The 20,847-nt window shown below is 35.1% G+C and overlaps 1 protein-coding gene across 1 annotated transcript in view; it reads left to right on the top strand.

Annotated features, from left to right (window-relative positions):
* The window catches only part of MALRD1 (MAM and LDL receptor class A domain containing 1), a 237,617-nt gene that overhangs the window by 98,198 nt on the left and 118,572 nt on the right, over nt 1-20,847 (top strand). The window contains exons 24-26 of the mRNA XM_072925466.1: nt 576-789; nt 4,432-4,679; nt 7,182-7,479. Coding sequence (XP_072781567.1) covers nt 576-789; nt 4,432-4,679; nt 7,182-7,479 — 760 coding nt within the window. The remainder of the gene's footprint in view (nt 1-575; nt 790-4,431; nt 4,680-7,181; nt 7,480-20,847) is intronic.

Raw genomic sequence — 20,847 nt, 5'->3', positions numbered from 1 at the left:
CAGTAAGTGAGAACATCTGTATTTTGAAAAAAGAATCTTGAGCGTGATGTTTGCTTTGAAATCAGAGCAGATTCCCAAGCCTCTTATAGATACTTGCTTGGTTGTAGACTTATGAAAAAAAACCCAAAATCCTCAAGGATAGTCAGTAACATATTTTTAAAAGAGTTACATTTCCTGATACTTCTATATTAGAATTTTAATGAAATTTTTACATTCATGGGAATAAACAATGAATGGCAGACTAGTCTTCTTCAGACTTTACAGAAGTAGGAAGAACTCTTGCTGTTAGTTCAGGATGAGTGAGCAGTAGTATCTCTTTGAGTGACATGATTTATTTACCTTTTTTTTCATGTACTTGGTAATGTTAGAAGACGGTCCTTCAGTAACTGCAGTGACAGATCTGTACCAACTGTAGTACAAGATTTCATAGAATTATGCTTTGACAATAAGAACTGACCACTTCCTATGAAAAGATTTGTGAGGGACCATCAGTCTGTTCTTTTCAAGTTGTGTGTGTGTAAGCTTTTTTCTATCTTATCAGTGGCTTACTGTAATAGCTCTGTAATTTTTATTAGGTTATTTTCAGGACAAAACGTGGTGTCAGTTACATGGGAGATGTGGCAGTGGATGATATTACCTTTGAAGATTGTTCCCCTCTGCTAATCTCAGACAAACCTTGCACATCAGAGGAATTCATGTGTGCCAACAAGTACTGCATCCCAAAGAATAATCTGTGTGATTTTGTAAATGACTGTGAAGATAACTCAGATGAAAGCCCTAGTATTTGCAGTAAGTATTATAGTTTTTTAATATAATTATCATAAATAACTGCACCTGCTGTGAATTTTTATTACTCAAATACTTTTGACAGCTCATCAGCTAGGAAAGCAAACAAGAAGGTGATAATTTAATTCTATTCCTTGGCTTTTAAGGATTTTTAATTATTATTTAATTAAAAATCACATGATACAAAATACAAAGAGCTGCTAATGGATATCTTAAAATAACTCACAAAGCAGCTGTCTTTAAAAGCAGAATAAAATTATCCTGCTTTCCATATGAAAAGAATGTATTAAAGTTGAAAAAATATTTCAAGCATAATAACTTTCGGAGATGAGAGACCTATCTCCTTAGATATTTCAAGGGTTGTCAGGTCTCAGCAAATTATTTTAATCTGAATGTTGTACAATTTTGGTTTTACAAGGCATATCAAGAAGCAGCATATGTAGTATCTGATTCAAAGAATGATGTTTCATATCAAATAGTTCCTCCTGGATCACAATATACGGTATTAACACCTCCTTTTTTTAATACTACAAATGTGGGAAATGCTCACACAATCAAATCTGCATTGCTTGGTACCATATTAACAGTCGCCTCATTTTTATTAAGAATATGAATTCAGCTAATTCAAATTCTCAGTCAATACAATTCTTTGAAGAAAAGCTATGCTGAAGAAAAGGTATCCTATGAAAGCTAAGGTACATGGCAAAGGAACCGTGTTTTACAAATCATTTCCATACGATTAAGCTACTCAATGATTTCCAATCCAGGAATAGTACATCACTATACATACAGGGACTAGCTCAGATCTTCTGCAACTAAAATGAAGAGTACTTCAAGTTGCAATTACTCATTAAAAAATATTCTCAAACTAACTTTGACTTTTGTTTTCTGAAAGTTTTAAAATATTAATTGGGGTTTTTTTTGGGTTTTTGTTGTGAGGTTGTTTTTTTTTTGGGTTTTCTGCATTGTCTGTGTTTCCCATGCAATATCATCAGACAAGTAAAAATTGAAGCATTAAGGGCAAAATGGTTCAAATAAACTGATGGGATTTCATTTTGCAACCTATAATAACTATATATAAATTTATATAAAATACATAATATATATAAATTATATAAAATGTAAAATATATAGAATATTATATAATTATAATAAGGATTATATTCAAATTTCACATTGGAAGAGATGAATTGAAACAGTCCCATACAGTGAATGCTGTCCTCTAATGTGTTTTTTATTATTACTTTTAAATAAGGAAAAAAAATGCAAAATCATTAAAAAAAATTTCCTAACTGCATTTTAATTGTAAGTTTTACAGTGAAGCATTATGGTGCTTTAAAAGCACAGGAGTCATTTAATGTGCAAGTGCACAATCATCTGCAGTAACAAGCTTCTAAGCAGGCTGCCTAAATTCTCTTTTTCATCAATGGAGTAATTTGTTTTCAGGCTGAAGTTCATGCAATTTAAAATCGGTTGTTTGAGTTAGATTAATGAAGTTTTCCTGTATATATGACTATTTCTCTTTGTTGACAGTAGAGATCCTACAAGGACATCTAAACTTAGATTAGGTAATACCCAATGTGTGTAGCATTAGCAGGGATATCAGTGCACATGCCTTAAGGTCTTGATTCTTGAAAACATGTCTTTAAAATGAAAGGGTCAGTTGTAAGCATGAATTTTATTGACTCAAGATGGAATTTGTAAATAATGGAAGGAATTTGTTTAAGAATGGTCTTGAAATACTAAGTAACTAAATCAGTTGAAAAATACAATTGGGACAAATTTTATGGGCAGTTGCATTCAGTTGAGTTAATCTACAATCTGTGATTTTCATAAAAGATAATATAATTTCACATATCAGATCTGGATTGGTTTTAAATGTTACTTCACATGGCACTAGATTTGCCGACAGAGGTAAAATGGAAGCTAGTTTTGCTAATGAGTTCCTACTTTTAAGAAAAAGTTTCTAACTTTTGTATTTTATGACATTTACAGATGAAAATTCAAAGACAAAATATTTTATGTGATCTCAGAGTGAAATTTTTGAGGTAGCTGTCTTTTTTGTTTTGGTCCATGTGTAGATTTCATGGATTCTAGATCCTTAGCCTGGTTATGGCCGTTTCTGAGTACCTTTCAGTTAAATAAAATAATTTCAAGTGGCTGAACTTTATCAGACCTCATAAGAGGCTCAGATTTTGATTACATTTTGGAAGAGACATTTTGTAATTTCTGATATTGTCCTACAAAATAATACATATAGTTTCCAAATTTGTCTTCAAGGCACTTTCCTTTTCAGCAGTAATAGTAAGAATATTCAGGGCACAGTCAAAAGCTTCTTGAAGTCTCTGCTGAAATTCCAGCTTATTTCAGCAATTTTAATCTTATTTGGTAATCATTATAATGAACTTATAGATGTATAGAGAGAAAAATACACAGAAATTAAACTTCTGGAATGATACCATTGACTTTATTTATGTGGACAGTTTACTCACCATGCTGTCTCTTTTGACATTCAATATTCAAAAATTTGTAAAGAATATGCACGTAGTTTCATATTAAAATCAACTAAAACTATGACAGATTTCTTCTTTTCTTCACCTTAAATACAACTTAAGGAGCTGTGTAGACAAGCATAGAATCATTTATGTTGGAAAAGACCTTTAGGATCTTTAAATCCCACTATTATCATTACCAATTTCACCACATGTCCCTAGGTGTCACATTTTATGTGGCTTATAAAGACCTCCAGGGATGGTGACTCAACCACTTCCCTGGGCATTCCCATTCCAGTGCTTAACAACCCTTCCTAGTACTAGGAAAAATTTTTCCTAGTATCCAATCTTAGCTCTGCTGGTACAACTTGAGGTCCTTTCTTCTTCTCCTATCACTCATTACTCAAGAGAAGACACTGAGCCCCACCTCGCTACAACATCCCTTCTAGTAGTTGTCAAGAGCTGTCAACACCATCACCCAGACCCTCCTTTTCTCCAAACACCCCCAGCCCCCTCTCAGCTGCTCCTCTTGCAACCTGTTCCCCAGGCCCTTACTCTTCTTTGGAAACAATCACCCACCAACATAATTTATCTGTGTTTCTATATTGGCTAAGGAAATACAAATGAATTGAGGAATTGTTCAAAAGTAAACTAACTTAGTGTGTGATTCGGCTCAAGATTACCACACCCACATTTATGTTTTGTCTGCATCTGTCCATATAGAAGCTGTGCTTTTATGGTGCTCAATACTTTCATTTGGATGTGTCTGTTCCCTACATAGAGGCATTTCTTCCTGTTCTCACCAATCTTCTATTCCTTCAGGATGAGGCTGGTTTTCTGCACATGACTTGAATGCTCTATGGGGGGCCAGTTAAGACCCTAAGGAGCTAAAATTTGGTTGCATTTACACCAAGGATTCTGTTGACTGTAATAAAAAAAGCACTGGACCCACCTCATATATATGCAAGTAGGTTTATCTTAATATTATAGTCCAGAATATTCAAAATTATCTTTTTTAATGAGATACATGGATATTATTTTTTATAGTGAATTTTTTTTCTTTCCCATAGATTGGAGTTCTAGGTTGTACTATATTTACTTAATTAACTACTTGAAAATAAATCTCTTTCCATGTGTGGCAAATATATTTCAGGTACATCTATTGGGCATTGCAATTTTGAGTTTGACTTTTGTGGATGGAAGCAAGATGAAAATGATGATTTCGACTGGTACCTCAGAACTAGCAGTACTGCAAAACTGGGCACTGGACCAGCTACTGATCATACACTGCAAGAGTCATCTGGTCATTATATTTTTATAAAGAGTTCATTTTTTCAGCTACCAGGACAGAAAGCTAGGATTTCTAGTCCTGTCTTAAGCAGAAAGAATAAAAACTGCAAGGTATGTGAGGGTGTGGTAGTAGCAGGAATGAAGAATTTGATTTCTAGATTTCACCAAGAGAGTACTCCTAAAATTATTAAAGATGTTTACTGAAATCGTTCTTGAGATTAAAATACCCCATCCTTTTGTGGAGAAGTCAGGAATAGATCTTATTTGATTTTAACCATAACAAAAAAATGCATCTTGCTGCGGGAGAAGAGTTATTCTGGAAGTAAATGAGTACTCCATGAGGTTCAGATGAAGCTGCCACTAAATGCAGTGTCTGATTTACAATGTCTTAGGCAACTCATCCAAAGTAACAAGCAACTATTTAATGGTTTCTGATTTTATGGAGAAAGTGTGTATAAATGCAATAACAATTGCTTTTCAAAGAATATAACTGCAAAATGAAGGATGTGTAAAAGAAGGCTTTGTTACCAACTCTTTTCTAAAAAATGGGGAAGTGTAAGCCTTGATCTTCCAAAATATTACAGCACATTGCAGTGACTGCAGCTTGAAAATTTCTTTGCAAACCTGGAATACAGGTTACAATATATATATATATATATAATAAATACCTGGATATATATAAAAATACCTGGATACATCTTTTCTAGTCTTTTCTAAAAATACAATGTCCCAGAAACTTTAGCTATGCCTTATTTTGAAACTACAAGTTTACCTTTATACATCTAATAAATAAGCCTCTCAAGAGGATAATTTTTATGAGGCTATTTTTAAAAAGCTTTTGAAATTAACTGTTTGTGTGATCACAGAACAATGCGCATCAAATGAAGGTGGTCATAGACTGAAATAGTCCTAAGCAGTTTCTGGCTATCCAGGTAACATCTCTGTGCAAAATGTCCAATCCTGAGTCTCTAGTTTCATTTATCTCAATCTATTCCTGAGGAATATTCCTGTGCAGTTTATCTGCAACTTGGAAAGAGTTCTGCTTATGGAGATTTCAAACCAGTTCATTTTACTGAAATACTTCTCTCTGAAAAGTCTATAAACTCATTATAGATAAGAAAGTCAGGAAGTATTAAACATAAAGGGCTTGATTTAGGATTCAAAAGAAAACTTGAATAATTATGATATTCAGTAGCAAAATTTAACCTAGACATTATACACTTATCTTCAAAACTGGAACCCTGTTAATTTTTTTGTATTGCCTAAAATACATATGCCAAAAAAATTCTGCTTACACAAACATGGAGATCTTGCCCTTCAGCGTCTAACATCATATTTATGTGTATTTCTTTCTCTGCATTAACTGGTTTTATGCTCTAAAAATAACTTTTCCACTTTTTGACTTCTATGAAGCATAAAACATATGTAAAGAAATTCAGAATAACTGAGAATGACATGACATCTGTACTGTTACATATAGCACATTAAATGCAATTAAGTGCTTGAAATGCAGCTATGGGCAAATGTTGCTTTTATCACATAGAAAATTATTTACAAAAACATGCAGTTTTATGCACCTTGTACAGACCAAACTCTTGACATCCATTTTGCGACTTGTGGACATAGGCAAATGTCCAAAGGAAGGGCAATTATTGGTATAGGAAATTGCATGAATAGAAAAAAATATGTCAAGATCTGAAACCTCCTCTTATAAGATCAGAGAGTCCCCTGAAGTATTTTACTCTTTCCTATGGGTTATTTGAGAAGAAAATGCTTCATTGTACTACAACAGTTTTAGTATGGGATCTTAGACCATTTAAAATCATTGGAAAATTAACATTTACATCAACAAGGTGAGTTTTATACATAGAAAACAAATATACAGCACTAAGTAACTATAAAGGGACATAAATAAATAAAAATACTTTGTCTATATACAAGACTTTCAGAAACAAAGCTGCACCTTCAAAAGGAATAGAAATCCAAGACTGAATTGGAAAGAACTGAGAGTGCAGTTAAATGTGATGAATTTTCACAGTGTGATCTTTTTATGTATGTATTTGGTCTTTTATATTTAAAAATTTCCTCATTTTTACTAAAAAATAAATAAATCACTGTTTTGTAGTCCAAGTACTTTTAGATGTCTTTGAGGTTATTTTTGCATATGTCCATGTAAAATTTTTGCTCCCATGATAGATTGTATTACTTTCTAATTGCACATTCTATAGCCTACCTAAACACATTTTTATCTGGGAACTTGTTCAGTAAACTGAAGTTGCTTCCTATATTGTAAATGACACTACTCCATTCCTGTTTCCTTAAAAAATATTTTAGTTCTTTCACATTTAAATGCAAGAGTCATTCAAAGGGATGCAAGATCTGATGCTGAATATTTTAATGCTGGTTTTGAATTTTGACTCATGGAATAGTTAAATAATTGCCACTAATAAGTTGTTCGGTTACCTTTTGATTAAATTATTTTTCAACCAGTAAAATTAATGACTACTCTGAATGCTATTAGTAATGCTCAGTTGAAGAATTAGTGTAAATACAATAGCAGATTTTGACTGAAGTTACCTATTACATACTTTATGCTCTTGTTTTTGCTTACAGATAATTTTCTATTATCATATGTATGGAGCTCACATTGGATCATTGATTATCTACCAGAGAACTACACTGAAACACGAAAAAATTCTCTTTAATCTTACTGGAAACCAGGGAAATTACTGGCAGCGCAAGGCACTGACCCTGTCTGGAGATGGAGATGACGATTTTCAAGTTGTCTTTGAAGGGATAGCTGGAGAAGGTCCCAAAGATGGCATAGCACTTGATGACCTCACGTTTTCCAGGGAATGCTTACCATCCCAGGAGTTTTTACCAGCAGAACCCCCAGAGCTACCTCCAGCAGGTATGTTCCAGCAATGGACAGTCTGTGTAAATTTGGAAAGAAGAAATAGCAGCATTATTTTAATTTCTTTGTGTCTCAGTCAAAAGAGAAATAGTATACATATTTGGCTAAAGACATTCAGAAATTTTAACACTTTTAGGCAGCCCATGAAATTCTAATAAAATAAATAATTGTTAGGTATTGAGACAACTGTTGTGAGTCTGCAAAGCTTCTTTTCCAGCCATGTACACTTAGCCAATATCCTGCTTAATTCAGTAGGATTTATTTATCAAAAGTTGTAAAGTAGAATAAAGAACTGAATGGGACAGAGCTAATATGGACAGTTTGAAATAAGGCCAGCAAGCTTAAATGGTTTTTGGCTTGTAGGAATTGCTACCAATACTAGTTAGGCACCATATCCATCTTCTGCCTGTGTGGTATGGTGCCAGCATCAGTGCAATTATTTGCACCATCCTCACTGCCCTAGGGAAATAAGACTCAGAAAACATTTACCAGAAATTTTACAGTTTGGATGGGGATGGATTCCAATAACCCCAAGGTAAGAGCTACTCATGAAAGCACTGCTGCTGTAGGTTAGCAGTATTTGCTTGGACACAAATGATGAAGGAGAGAGTCTTTTTGACAGAACAGGACAAATCTTTTTCCTCCTTCCACATTTATCACAGAGCTACTGAGATGTAGCCCCCTGAAGTGGAATTTAGGAGATGCATTTTGTTCCTGGGTCTACTACAAATTTCCTGCATGGCTTCAGAAAGTCATTTTATCTCACGTCTCTGTCTTTCTGATCAATAAAACAAAGTTAATATTTCCCAGTGTCAAGGACTACCATGAGAATGGATCATTAATTTGTGTGAGCAACTTTGCTTTGTTACTGCTGCTAATGAATAGCCTTCCCCTTTAGGATGTCATTAAGCACTGCTCAGGCATTGGGAAATAACACTGATGAGACTACATCAAAACCAAGAAATTGCGCTGAACTTTGAGCACAAGATAAGCAGAAATATATGGGCAAAATTTTCCAGACATCGCTCTGATAAGGTGCCAGTTCTAGTACTATTGGCTTCTACTTCTGCCAAGACAGTCATGGAAATTTATTGCAAATGAGATTTATATTTTGAAGTTCAGCTTTATATGAACATTACCCCAGGAGAAACGCTAGCCAAGCTTTCTGATTCTTTATTTTTGTTGTATTCAGACTCTGTCCTCTTAATGGGAGATGCAAGTCCCTGTGGCAACGTTAGAAGCTTTAAAAGCTTTGGTTTTGATGGTAAAGGATGTTCCAAAACACTTTTATGTTTTATAATAAAAAAGATACTAAAATCTCAGGAAAGAGCCTCCAGAGACTGATTTCTTGGTGTAGCTCATATAAGATGTACTTCGTGAACTTCAGAGGTTCACAACACTTTAAAGCAATGGTTTAAATTCATCCTTACAACAAACCGTATTTTTTACATTGACAAATTTTACTTGTCTGGGATAAGAGTTTGCATGACCCACTGAGGGGTTCAACTACAGTTGCTACTTAGCAGTAGTATCTGTTTGCATCACTGCTTGTGAGTGGGTCTGCTTCTGCCCATAGAAATGCTCTGGACTGTGACAAAATGCATGCTGGATGTTGTGAAAAGTGCTCTGTAATGCAACTTTTTAAAATAGAAACAGCTAGAATGGCCATGATTATCAGCTGCAAAAATCTGCAGCCCTAGACTTATCTGCTTATATGTAGAAACAAAGGAAAGTTTAACCAAAAGCAAAACCCTTATATCCATTGATCAATTTTTTGAAAGCTTCAGAGGATGAAGATCATGAAGCATAGATCTGTTTCCTTCTTGTCTCCAGCTAGGGAATATATTTGCTAAGAAAGTAAAAATATTTCTTCTGTAAGAGATAAACTCGTAGTTTTTGAGATCTACTCTAATACATTTACTTTTATATTTCTTTTGGGTAGTATTTGTAATATACATATCAAAGGAGATTCTTCTGAGCCTTATTGAGCCATATCACTGTGTGAGACAAATATACTAAGAAGTCTTTGCTTATTATTTCTATGCATAGAGTCATATGGCAGTGATTGCAGTGTAAAAATGAAACTGAACAGAATCATTAAATGTTCCCATCTGTGACACAGACTCTCATCGTTCAGAAGAATTTTTCCCTGATTCTATATAAACACCTTGAAATTCTGCACACTAACAAAAATATATTCTAAGGTGGCAGTTTCTTTCAGCCAAACATGCAGTAATGTTTAAAGGCAGGAAGTGAACACTGGACAGCTAGAAAAAATAAATTTGAAAGCTAGCATTGTAATGTCCTATAAACTACAGGATACTGTAAATTGTTCTCAATGTGCTGCTTAGCAACAGCGATGCTGAACTGCAAAGCCACTGAGAGCCACTTAAATTGCTGGGCCTGAGAAACAATAAACATCATTTTAGGCTGGCCCTTATCAAATTTTCATTGTATGAACATCAGTTTTTGCTCCTGTGTCACAATGGTACTCTGTGGAGGAAAATGCAAAGACAATTTTGTTCTAACAATGCTATTTGTGCCTGTTGCTGTGTCTCTGCAGTGTGGTAAGATTTTTGAGTTAGGTTCTGCCTTGTGTAAAAAGCTCCCTGTATCCACATCAGCCCAGGAAGAGATCCTGGCCACACTGAACCTCGTGAAAGTTGCAGTTGTTTCTGTATTTGGCTTTTCTGGCAAGGTTTTGGTGGCAGGGGGCTACAGGGGTGACTTCTGTGAGAAGGTACCAGAAGTTTCCCTCATGTCTGACAGAGCCAATTCCAGCTGACCCAGGATGGGCCCAGCAGGCCAGGGCAGAGCCCGCCAGTGATGGTGGCAGCATCCCTGTGATAACAGATATAGGAAAGGGGAAAACTGTTGCACAAAAGCAATTGCAGCCAGAGAGAGGAGTGAGAATATGCAAGACAAGGAGCTTTTCTGGCACCAAGGTAAGGGAAGAAGGAGCAGGAGATTCTCCTTCAGCCTGTGATAAATACCATGGTGAGTTAGGCTGTCTCATTGCAGCCATGGAGGTTAATGGTGGAATAGCTAATCATGAATAATATTTTATACTTACAGTTGTTTGCAAAAGAGACATCATGGATTTGACAGCAATTTCCATGATCTCTAAAGTTGGTTTTCCTATCCTCTTTCTATCCCTTCCCTCCTGCAGTATAGTTGTTATTGACTGTAAAAATTGCAGATCCCTCCATCAGAGTTTCTGCTCATGTCTCCTTCCATTCCCCTGGGAATACAACAGGTGCCAAGGGCTGCCTGATTAGATTAGCAGGCTACAATAAAGAAAAGTTATTCCAGAGATTAGGGAACTGGTATCTGATTACTTCATTTGGTAGAGAAGACAGTTATTTTCAGCAAATTAAAAGCAATTTACTGAAGTGTGGAACATATCTTTGAGAACACAAGTGTATTAACAGAGAATCACATCAAGGTCCATTTCACTTGATCTCTCTACTGCTATCAGTGAGATGCTGAACATGCATGATACTTCCTCTTAATGTTCCTCATATATCCTTTTTAGGAAACCTTACAAACAAAATATGATTTTAGATATGGAGTAAACCTTAATGTATTTGCCTTCTGTATAGAGTCTAGTTTGCCTAGAAGCACATTCAGGAGTATAGCCCCCTTCTCATTTTTTGTGACAAGTGGAACAGTTCTGCCACATGCAGGGAAAGCGACTCTGTTTTTACCCTCTTTTTACTGAAAATGGTGAGCAGCCAAACACACCTACTCTGTTGTTCTCTATGCAATCGTCCTTAAACAACAAATATACTGAAGGAGTTTCAACTTATTTCTTACATGGAAAGTATTCCTTATGTTTTACTTTCTCTGACTTCAAAAAAAAAAAAATCCACTATATTTTAGGACTGTAAAATCAGGTCTGTGTAGCGAATTTAGGAAATTAGTGACCAGTGGAATGATACCGTAACAAAATGGTTCTTTTTTCTCTTTTCCTGATAAATCCTAAAACCTTGATTGCTTTGTCCTTTTTGAACATTGGGGTTTTGTGTTCCTGGAACAGTTTCAGAATTGTGCTGTGTCACTCTTTAGGAGTGGTACTGATAGGATTCCAGAACCTGTGAAAGATGGACTCTGTTATTCTCTGTAAGTCAATAACATCACATTTCATTGCCATTCACTCAGGGTGCAATTAATTTTTATCTCCATTGTAGTTCTATAAAATAACTGATGCACCTATGGGGACTGGATGTTACAGAGATTATAAGAAAGTGAATGTCCTGCAATGGCAGCTGATGTCAGAAAGGTTTTTTTAGTTCATAACTAGCACTGGGTACGGTACATGGTCATTTTCACAAAAAACTTGTCCTATTATTCATAGTTATTCCTATGAGTACCTTCATATCACTGGAAAATTTTCTTAACTCATCACTCATGTACTTCCCATGTCTTTTAAAAGTAAATGTTAAAGAATACAGTCTTGCAGTTTCTCTGTTCTTTTTTGGGATTTTTTTTTTTTTTAGTTGATAGGGTCTTTTTGTTCCATACTGATTTTTAAATAATTTTAGTAAAAAATTCTAATTCACAAAAAAATTTAAAATTTATAGAATTTGGTCAGCGGCGTAATTGAAAGAAGTATATGCAAGTAATAGAATAACCAGGAAATCAGATTTGCAAAAAATATTTTTATTTTAAATATAGCTCAAAACTCTAGAGTCTACTCTAAAGGCCAAAGGATATTGCTTATAACACTCTTTCGCAGTTCTAATTAGATCTATAAAAGTTTACAGACACATAAATAGAAATAACTTTGGCAGTTTTTGTAACTAATATATAATTACAAGAATAATAAAATGTTATGCTTCAGTGCATAATGTGATCTACTGAAAAAAGGCAAAAAAAATCTCTTTATGCAGAACTAATCAAATAACAAAGCATTTACAGCTTCATTTGAAACAGCCAGCATTGACGATTGATGGAGAGAATAGGATGTGAAATGAATAAAGTAGTATTTCTAAAGCATTTGAAAACCAGTTCTGGGAAGAGAAAGAAGTAAAACCAAGCCTGAAACCAAACAAAAATAAACAATTAGCCTCAAAACAGCAAGAAGAGCTTAGCAAAACCCAATCAACAACTAAACAAGGACCCCCAACAAAAAAACCCAAACTAAAACAAGCGTACAAAGAGGACTCAACATTTCTTTTGGAAGATTGAATCTATGTAGTTGCCTTAATTACATACAGTAAATTGTGAAGTTTTTTTATTCATTGGTACCTGAACAGCAACCTATTCTCAGATATATCTAGAATGAAGTTCCACGCAAGAGACAACTTTCATTTTCATTATACAACAATACAAAATGTTTATCATTATGGTATTTTAAAACCAAGAAATCTTTATGTTCCATTTTTTTCTCTCTCCTTTCTGGTACATTTTACAATTCCTTCCATATTTTTCAGATAAATGGTCGAAATATTGTAGAATATTTAGATTGGTTTAGGAGCTAAGTATAAAGCTACTACATTTGAATATGATGTAGTCATGACTACAGTTTACTTGAATTCAATTTCTACATAAATTGTCCACCTGTTATTATGAAAATTATCCTTTTTATTGACTGAGAAGGATAAAAATATATAGCCCAGATTTTGGTGGCATATTTTCTAATTCAGTTGAGCTTTCTCCAATTAAATTCCAAATCTGTGTAACTTTACACAGATCGTACTTTATCACTGTACTTTATCAATTAAACTGGAAATACCTTGCACCACCTTTTTAATTCCATAGTTTCTTCTGATTCTTTTTGCTTGTTTGTACCTTGGACTCTATCTCCTTTTGTTTCAAGCTTTAACCTTACCAGATTGTATAATGGTTTAAAAGCAATGGGCCCATTTACTAAACTAAAAAAAGAAAATCGCATATATTTTGCTGGTCTAATATGGAAAATAATAACAAAAATTTAGACTGGGTTGCAATTTTAAGGGAGTTAAAAATATTTTTTCCGCTATTCTGTGGGGATTTAGGATACATTTCGGTCCCTAAACAACTACAGAATTTGTAAATACACTAAAGTACAGATAATTTGAAGACATTTCCCATACTTTATTATAATTTATGTCAAAGAAACAAATTTTTTTCCCTAGTTATTGTCAGGCATAGTAGTGAAATTAAAGCCCACAAATTCTTTGGATCAGTAGCTAGATGTAAGGAGAGCTTGAATTGGGCCCATAACTGATTATAACTCTGGAAACTGGCTGACAGAATGTGATTAATGTCATCTCAGAACATGATTAATGTCATCTAAGGTCCTTGGAGGTAGGGCATTTTCAGCCCTTGTTTTTCTGTTTCACAAAATTGTTTAATATCTTCAAAACTTTCCTTAGCTCTTGGGTCTCCACAGACTTGTTTCTGAGAAAGGTGTCCTAGAGCAGGTATCCAAATAAGTATTAGGTCAGGAGAAAAGAATTTCAGTGCTTGCAGTTTGATGAGAGTCTCTGAGCAGCAGGTGAGGGCAGGTATTTATATCTACATTCATAGTATGAGCTGGTAATTCCTTTTGGCAATGACTAGCTGGGGTTTGGGAATAGCTTTTGTAACCAAACTGCTCCAAAATTTGTAAGAGGAATTTCTGATACAAATTTATAAAGAAGAACCCTCTTAAAGAGCCCTTCTCTCTACTGTGAGAACTAATTAAAATCTGAGCTTTCTCAGGACCACCAGTGCTACTGTCATTATTAGCTCTCATTATGAGACATTTCTCTATGTGTTGCATATTCCAGATTCAGAGCTGGCCTTTCCTTGGGTGAACTGAGATCATGAAAGCCCTAACTCTGCTCTGCATTCCAAGAACTAGAGAAAAAGTTGCTCTTGCTTGTCTGTAATGACTTTTCTTTTTCTCACATGTCTAAAAGTGGAGAAATGATGTCACAGTACAGAGGAGTCTTAGAAATATAATACGTTTCTACTATTAAGTCTTGCAGCAGCAAAAGTGATTTGAAAAAAACTTTATATTTCACAGAATCTAGTCCTATTTTATCTTCTGTGTAGTACACCTTTGCTGGGCATTTGAATTTTCTACACATTGTGGAACAAAATTTCTATATGTGGTTAAGACTGAAGACAAGTGTGATTCTTTATTCTCCTTCTCTAACTGTAGGAAACAAGGTCTAACTAAAATGATTTTTAAGTACATGCTTAACAATAGTCACTTTGGACTGCATTTTACATTACTAGTTAGGAATTTATGCTTTCAATATGATATACCGTAAACAAAGAAAAACATTATTTTGAACAAGATATTTGTAAACTTTATTTTAAAGTTCAGTTTATACTTTGTGATTCAGGCAACTCACTGCATAGCTTCATTGTCATTCTCTGATATTTTTTGTTCTCAAAATTTCAACAGAATATGACTTCCAGGTAAAATGCTATTTTAGCTTTCACAAGGTATCCCAAGATGTGCCTGGATTCTGTTTAGAGTTATGATAGACAAAGTTAATATGTAAATAATAGGTATAAAAACAGTTAACTGTAAAAATTTATTAAGCATTCCTGCCTGTGGAAGGACTGCAATCATTTTTTGCTCATAAGTCAGATCAGCCCCTTGGTCCATCATCCAGGTTGAACACAAGAGGTAATGAATGTGTTAAACACCTCTGCCTTGTCTCTGTCCCTTTTTGTGAGGACAACATCCTCATCCTGTCGTGGGTCGATTGCCATTAATATATTTGAAAAAACTCTTTTTTATTGTCCCCCCACAACTCTGCTCAGCTGAGCTTTTGCTGCACCATTTTTTTCCCTACAGTGGAAAGCAGCATCTCTGTATTTTCCCCATGTCATCTGCCCTCCCTGCTGTTGGCCATACAGCTTCTTTTTACCCTTTTTCCAAGGGAAGATTCCTGTCCAACCAAGATGGCTTTCTGCTTCACCTGCTTGAGTTCTGACATTTGGGAATTGCCTCTGTGCCTTTATTAGGAGATGATGTTTAAGAAGTGACCAGCACTCATGGACCCCAGCACTTGCAAAAACAATTTCCCAGGAAACCTTAATAGCAGCCTGAGATCTGCTCTCCTCAGGTCCAGAGTTGAGGCTTTGGCAGTTCTCCTGTCAATAATACCCACTTTCCTCACGAGAGCCACTCTGACGACAATCAGTAGAACAAGGAATTTGTTAAATCTTCAAAAGATGATTGTGTAAGAAACTTCTTGGCTTCTGTTGGACTTAGAGATGAAAGTTTGGGCTAGGTAAATATGAGGGGTTTAGGTAGTATTTTTTTTCTTTTTTGGGTTTCAGGAGTGTTGGTACTTTTCTCTGTATTTCCCTTAGCTGCCTTTCCAAGCAGAGGAAAGCTGAATGGCAGAGCTTACATGGTAAGTGCTGTGGAAATCCTGTGAAATGGCATCAAGCGATTTCATCAGGGTTGTTTTTCTAGCCGTGAACTGTTCTGCTCTTTCCATGTTCAGTCACTTGCTAAGCAGATGTGCTATTACTTGCTTACCTCAAAGAGTTCTGGTAAACATGAACACGTGCTGAATGACGGTGCAGTTAATAAAGTTATTCATGCTTTCTCATGAATAAATTACTGCACTGGACTGGATTTACATTAAATGAGAAGAATAAAAAAAAATTGACTTAATTTTTCATCCTGGCTGGAAAAATGATAAGGAACAGAATTCTTTAATGGCTCTAGGAGACAGTGGAACAATATTACAGCACAAAAGTGCCAAGAGTATTCTTGTTGCTTTCAGAACGTCACCTTAAAGCACTTTTGCTGACTTTATAGGTAAAATGTTAGTCTTTTTCTTTCAGTGTCTGAGGAAAAAACATGTAGCTTAGAGGAAGGGAAAAGCTGAACATATTTGAAACTACATTTCTACAAAATACTGCGTGATTAAGGAGATTGTTGGTATCTTTCTCCTCCATCAAGCATAAAGCATTTTTCATTTTCCTGTTGACCTCTTAAGTGGAGGCTTAAATGTGTGCAGAAGGCTGTTCAAGGCATCAATGAAATCTTTTAATCATCATGTGCTCTTCAGATGAAGGTGGTAAATACAGTAATCCTGAAGTTTATTCCTGAGTAATGACAGATGAGGATTCATAGGGGTCATGACATTAAATTTAATCAGTTTTGGACAGTTTTAGTTTCTCCTACACCTGATCCTTACTCACATATGTCTGAAAAGTATTAATAAAGCTGTGTTTAAGTGTTGAATTTACCATTCAAATTCTGAGCAAATTATGTTTCTTGCAGCTCTTTCTCACTTTAATTTGTACACAAGTGAGAATTCTCCAGAACATTTTTCTTTGTAGTTCACGTTTGTATTGTTGAATATTGCTACTGATTTAAGGGAAGAGGTTGAAATTCATAAATAGTAGAGATCCCCAGCTGGTAATAGATGTATTTTTTGTTATCTTCCACTTTGAATATTGAACACTTACATGTCAAATTAAGGACGTGACTGGACCACGTTATAGTGTCTAACATGTTGAAGAAAATGCCATTTTCTGGAAAACATCTGAGGTCTTGTGGACATATAATAGAAAGACTTTTTACTGCTTATTCTGTGTGTTTTTACATGCCTTTATTTCTCAGAGAAAGTTTTCTCAACATACTTTTGTCCATACTTTCAGTTCTGGTACCAATGTTTCTCAGGTTCTGGGACTCCATGTCCACTGTCCTCTCTCACCAAGGTTAAATCTGGCCAGGACACTGTCCTCTGGTCTCAGAGTCAGGGCTGTGACTCTAAATTAGAGCTGGTTGGTCAGGCTCTGAGTAGGATTTGAGGGAAATGCTTTCCACCTGTCACATTTACTGAGCAGCTCTGGCAAGTTGTACAAAGGTGATTTATCACTGCACTGCAGCTTCACCTTCCACTATATTCTTTGGGCAACAGCTTGGGGTATTATGGAGTATGAAACAATCACATATTCCACTGCAGCCAGTGAAGATCTCCCCCCCTTCAGATTCAGTTGTAACATCATTAAATGATTTTAGTTCACTGTTTAACCAACTTTTTGTTGCTCTCCGTGTAGAAATTTCCTTCTGACATACCTCAGCTATCCAGAGTTTGTGCAACCCATTTCTCAAGCTCAAGTTGTTTTATAGGTATCTCCTTTACTTCAAGCCATACTTTAGATTCAGTCTCCAGACTTTTCTCCCATCAGAAATGCAGCCAGTGAAACCACTGACCAGAGCCTGCTCTTGGCACCAGGAAATGCAGATGCCATGACTTCTTCCACCCTCCAAACAATCAGATAGCAGTTGGACCATTAAACCAGAGGTCACAGCTAAACCATTTTGGGCTCTAAGGTAGAGGTGTCACCAGTTATGCACCAGTTCAGTCTCTCATAAAAGCAGTGTTACATTGAACTGCTCCAGGCAAGATGTCAGTCTATAGTTATTCAGCATTTTACAGAAGCTTCAAGTTGTACTTCTAAAGGGCATGCAGCAAATTTTTGACATATTTTTAGCATTGTGGATCTGATACCTAGGGAATGTTTTTTTTCCTGCATCTTTACTAAGGAACTCAGGCAGTAAATAGATTCAAATTTCATTTATTTGAGCCAGAATGTAGTAACTCAAAATTTTCTTCAATAGAATTTTAGTTTGGATTTTTGCTAAGAGTAAACTCAGAAGTGTGAGTCTTCACTTTAGTTAGTATTTAGTCTTTTTCACTGTAGTAGATGCATATGAGGAATACTGGGTTTTTTTGGAAAAGCTTTATTTAAAAGCTAGATGTAAATTCCTTTTCTCAGAAAATCTTTGCCTAAAAACTAGATGTAAATTCCTTTTCTCTTAGTATTTCTTTGTCCACCCTCAAGAAGACAGGTTATAAATTTCAACATGGCTTTGGAAAGAGAAGACTGTAAAAGAACTGATGTATCACAGTTCCTGTTAAGTGTGTGTCCTGTTACAACAGTTTTCCTTGCTTGTCCTTTTCTTTATGTTGGAGACATAGACCACCTGAATAGCACTGGAATAACAATATTAACATGGACTGTATATCTTATTTCAGTTTTCTGGCAAGAAGCAAACCAGTCAATGCTACTGCAATGTATCTTTCAATGAATCCAGGCCTAGGTCTCCTAGGTCTTTTCTTATTCAGTATGGAGATTTAAGACATGAAGAGAGTAACTAAAAACTTCCTTTCAAGTTGCCCTACTAGCATGTTTTATAGAATAAATAGGTGTAGAATTACTCAAGCAACATGTAAATATGCACCATTACTGAAGATAGTATGCCAGCACTGTAAGAGTTGGGGGAGTTAAAAAGACCTTGTGCGTCCTTCTCTAATCAAAACATATTCTTTTCATTTCTTGTAAATGCACTTTCATATGCATCTAAGCAATTGAAACTGAATCTTTTGATATTTATAATACTCCTTTTAGCATTGCCCTGCTTACAGTATATGTAGTAAACTCTGTATGAAGAGGCACTGAGTAGCCCCTCTTCCCTTGAGGTCAGAATATCTTGCAACCTTAAATAAAGGAAAGCTCCAGGTTATGACCCATTGAATGTGTCACAGATTGGCTATGTCTTAAAGAGTATTGAGTGACTGATAAAAATCAATACTTTTCTAATAACAAAGTACCAACAAACAAAACAAAGATTCTTCAATGCTCTGTCTTGGACAGAGACAATAATATTGAACAGGAATCTCCTACCCTGCTGGTTTTTTTTTGGTTCTTTTCAGATCTGAGGTTGAATATGACCAGATCTGATTACTGCAAAAGAATTCTCTAGTGGTTTTGTGTGGGAATGATCAAGATAAGAAATTGATTGAGAAAGTTTTGGTTGTTGGAGCTTTCGTCTGCTCTTTGTTGTGGCAGTCACTTAGACAGTTAAGTGTTTCTTCTAAAAGTCCCTTTTGCAAATTAAGCTCGAGCTGTTGTTTTTCTAAGTTTCACTTGTTCAGAATGCAAATCAATATGTCAAAGTACTTGCAAGGCTTACAAAACCAAATGTTTGCACTCAATTCGAGAATATAAAGCCCTTTTCCTTCAAAGAAAAAAATGCTGATATACTATAATACTTTTTAAATCTTTTTTTCCCTAACACCCCAACATCTGAAAGTCTTTAAAAATTCTCTAATTTCTAAAGCTTTGCTTTTGAAATGAGATGCATTTTTCACATTCCTGCCTTGACAAGTCAGCATTTCCACGCATCACCAACAGTGATGAAAGCATTTTCTCTGTGTCCTTGGGCTATAGTGGTGAGATACTAGAGGAAAGATGTTCTTGTTAACAAATTATTTTTTTAAGGACACATAGATTTCAGTCATACAGTAATGTCAACTCAGAGCAAGAAGGATAATGGAGTAATTTTTACAGGGAAAAACTCAGAGATCTAAATTATCCAGAGAGCCCCTATCCCTGGGATGTCACACTCTTAGTCTGCTGATTAATTACTCTGGCCTCTGTACCAGACTATGGTTCTACAGGAGCTCTAGCTTTTATTTAGAAGAAGGTATATTTCTAGCCATGTGAATGTAAATAAAATAGTTTGAAAATATTTTGAAGCGGCTCTAGATTTTCACACCTATTGATGGGTTATTCCAATAATTGTAAGCTATCTCATTCATTTGATTTGATTTTGGTTTGGAAAACATCCATGCTGATGCCATTAAATATAATAAGTTTAAGAAGGTCAAAAACTTATTAAATTTAGTAACTTTCAAATAATCACAATTAGAACATAATCTGGCCACTTCTGGAAAGGATAATAAAAACATTTGTATAAATATATTAATAGCAAAACGAGTGGCAAGAAAAACTTCTATTCCTTATTGGATGCAGGGGGAATATGAGGAAAAGATGAGGAAAAGGCTGAGTACGTGAGACCTTCTTTGCCTCAGTTTTCAACAATAAGACAGGTTGTGCTCAAGAAAAAATTATTTTCTCTCTTGATGTTTGCACATACATTTCTTTTTTTCAGAATATATTTAAGAAAAACACCCTTATAAAATAATGAGATTAATCCTTCTCCTAAAACATGTTTAAAAATATAAATGTTTTATCTGTTGATTTTGCTCAGGGTATATGAGCAAGAGGATTATTAACTGGTGCAGCTGTTTTCCTCTGTTGTATAAATCCTCCTCAATTCAAAGATTATTTATCTGAAGAATAAATATAATGATAAGATAAAAGATATTTATCTGAAAGGGGCTCTAACAGCCCCTAAGGCTCTACTGCAGCCTAGTGTATCTATGCAGTTACCGCATAGGACAAAAATCTACCCACAAATAATCTTCAAGAAACACTGGTTGAAGAAAAGGTTTACTGAACCTTGTTAAGGAGAAGTTCCTCTCAATTAAATACCTCTCTCACACAGGAATCTATATAACAGAGTGTTTGAACAACTTAGATTAAGAAAAAGTAGGTAAGAAGGAA

Source organism: Taeniopygia guttata, chromosome 2 (assembly GCF_048771995.1).
Source record: "Taeniopygia guttata chromosome 2, bTaeGut7.mat, whole genome shotgun sequence".
Taxonomy (NCBI): Eukaryota; Metazoa; Chordata; class Aves; order Passeriformes; family Estrildidae; genus Taeniopygia; species Taeniopygia guttata.
The sequence above is the reverse complement of the archived record's forward strand: the minus strand, read 5'-3'. Positions and strand labels throughout refer to the sequence as shown.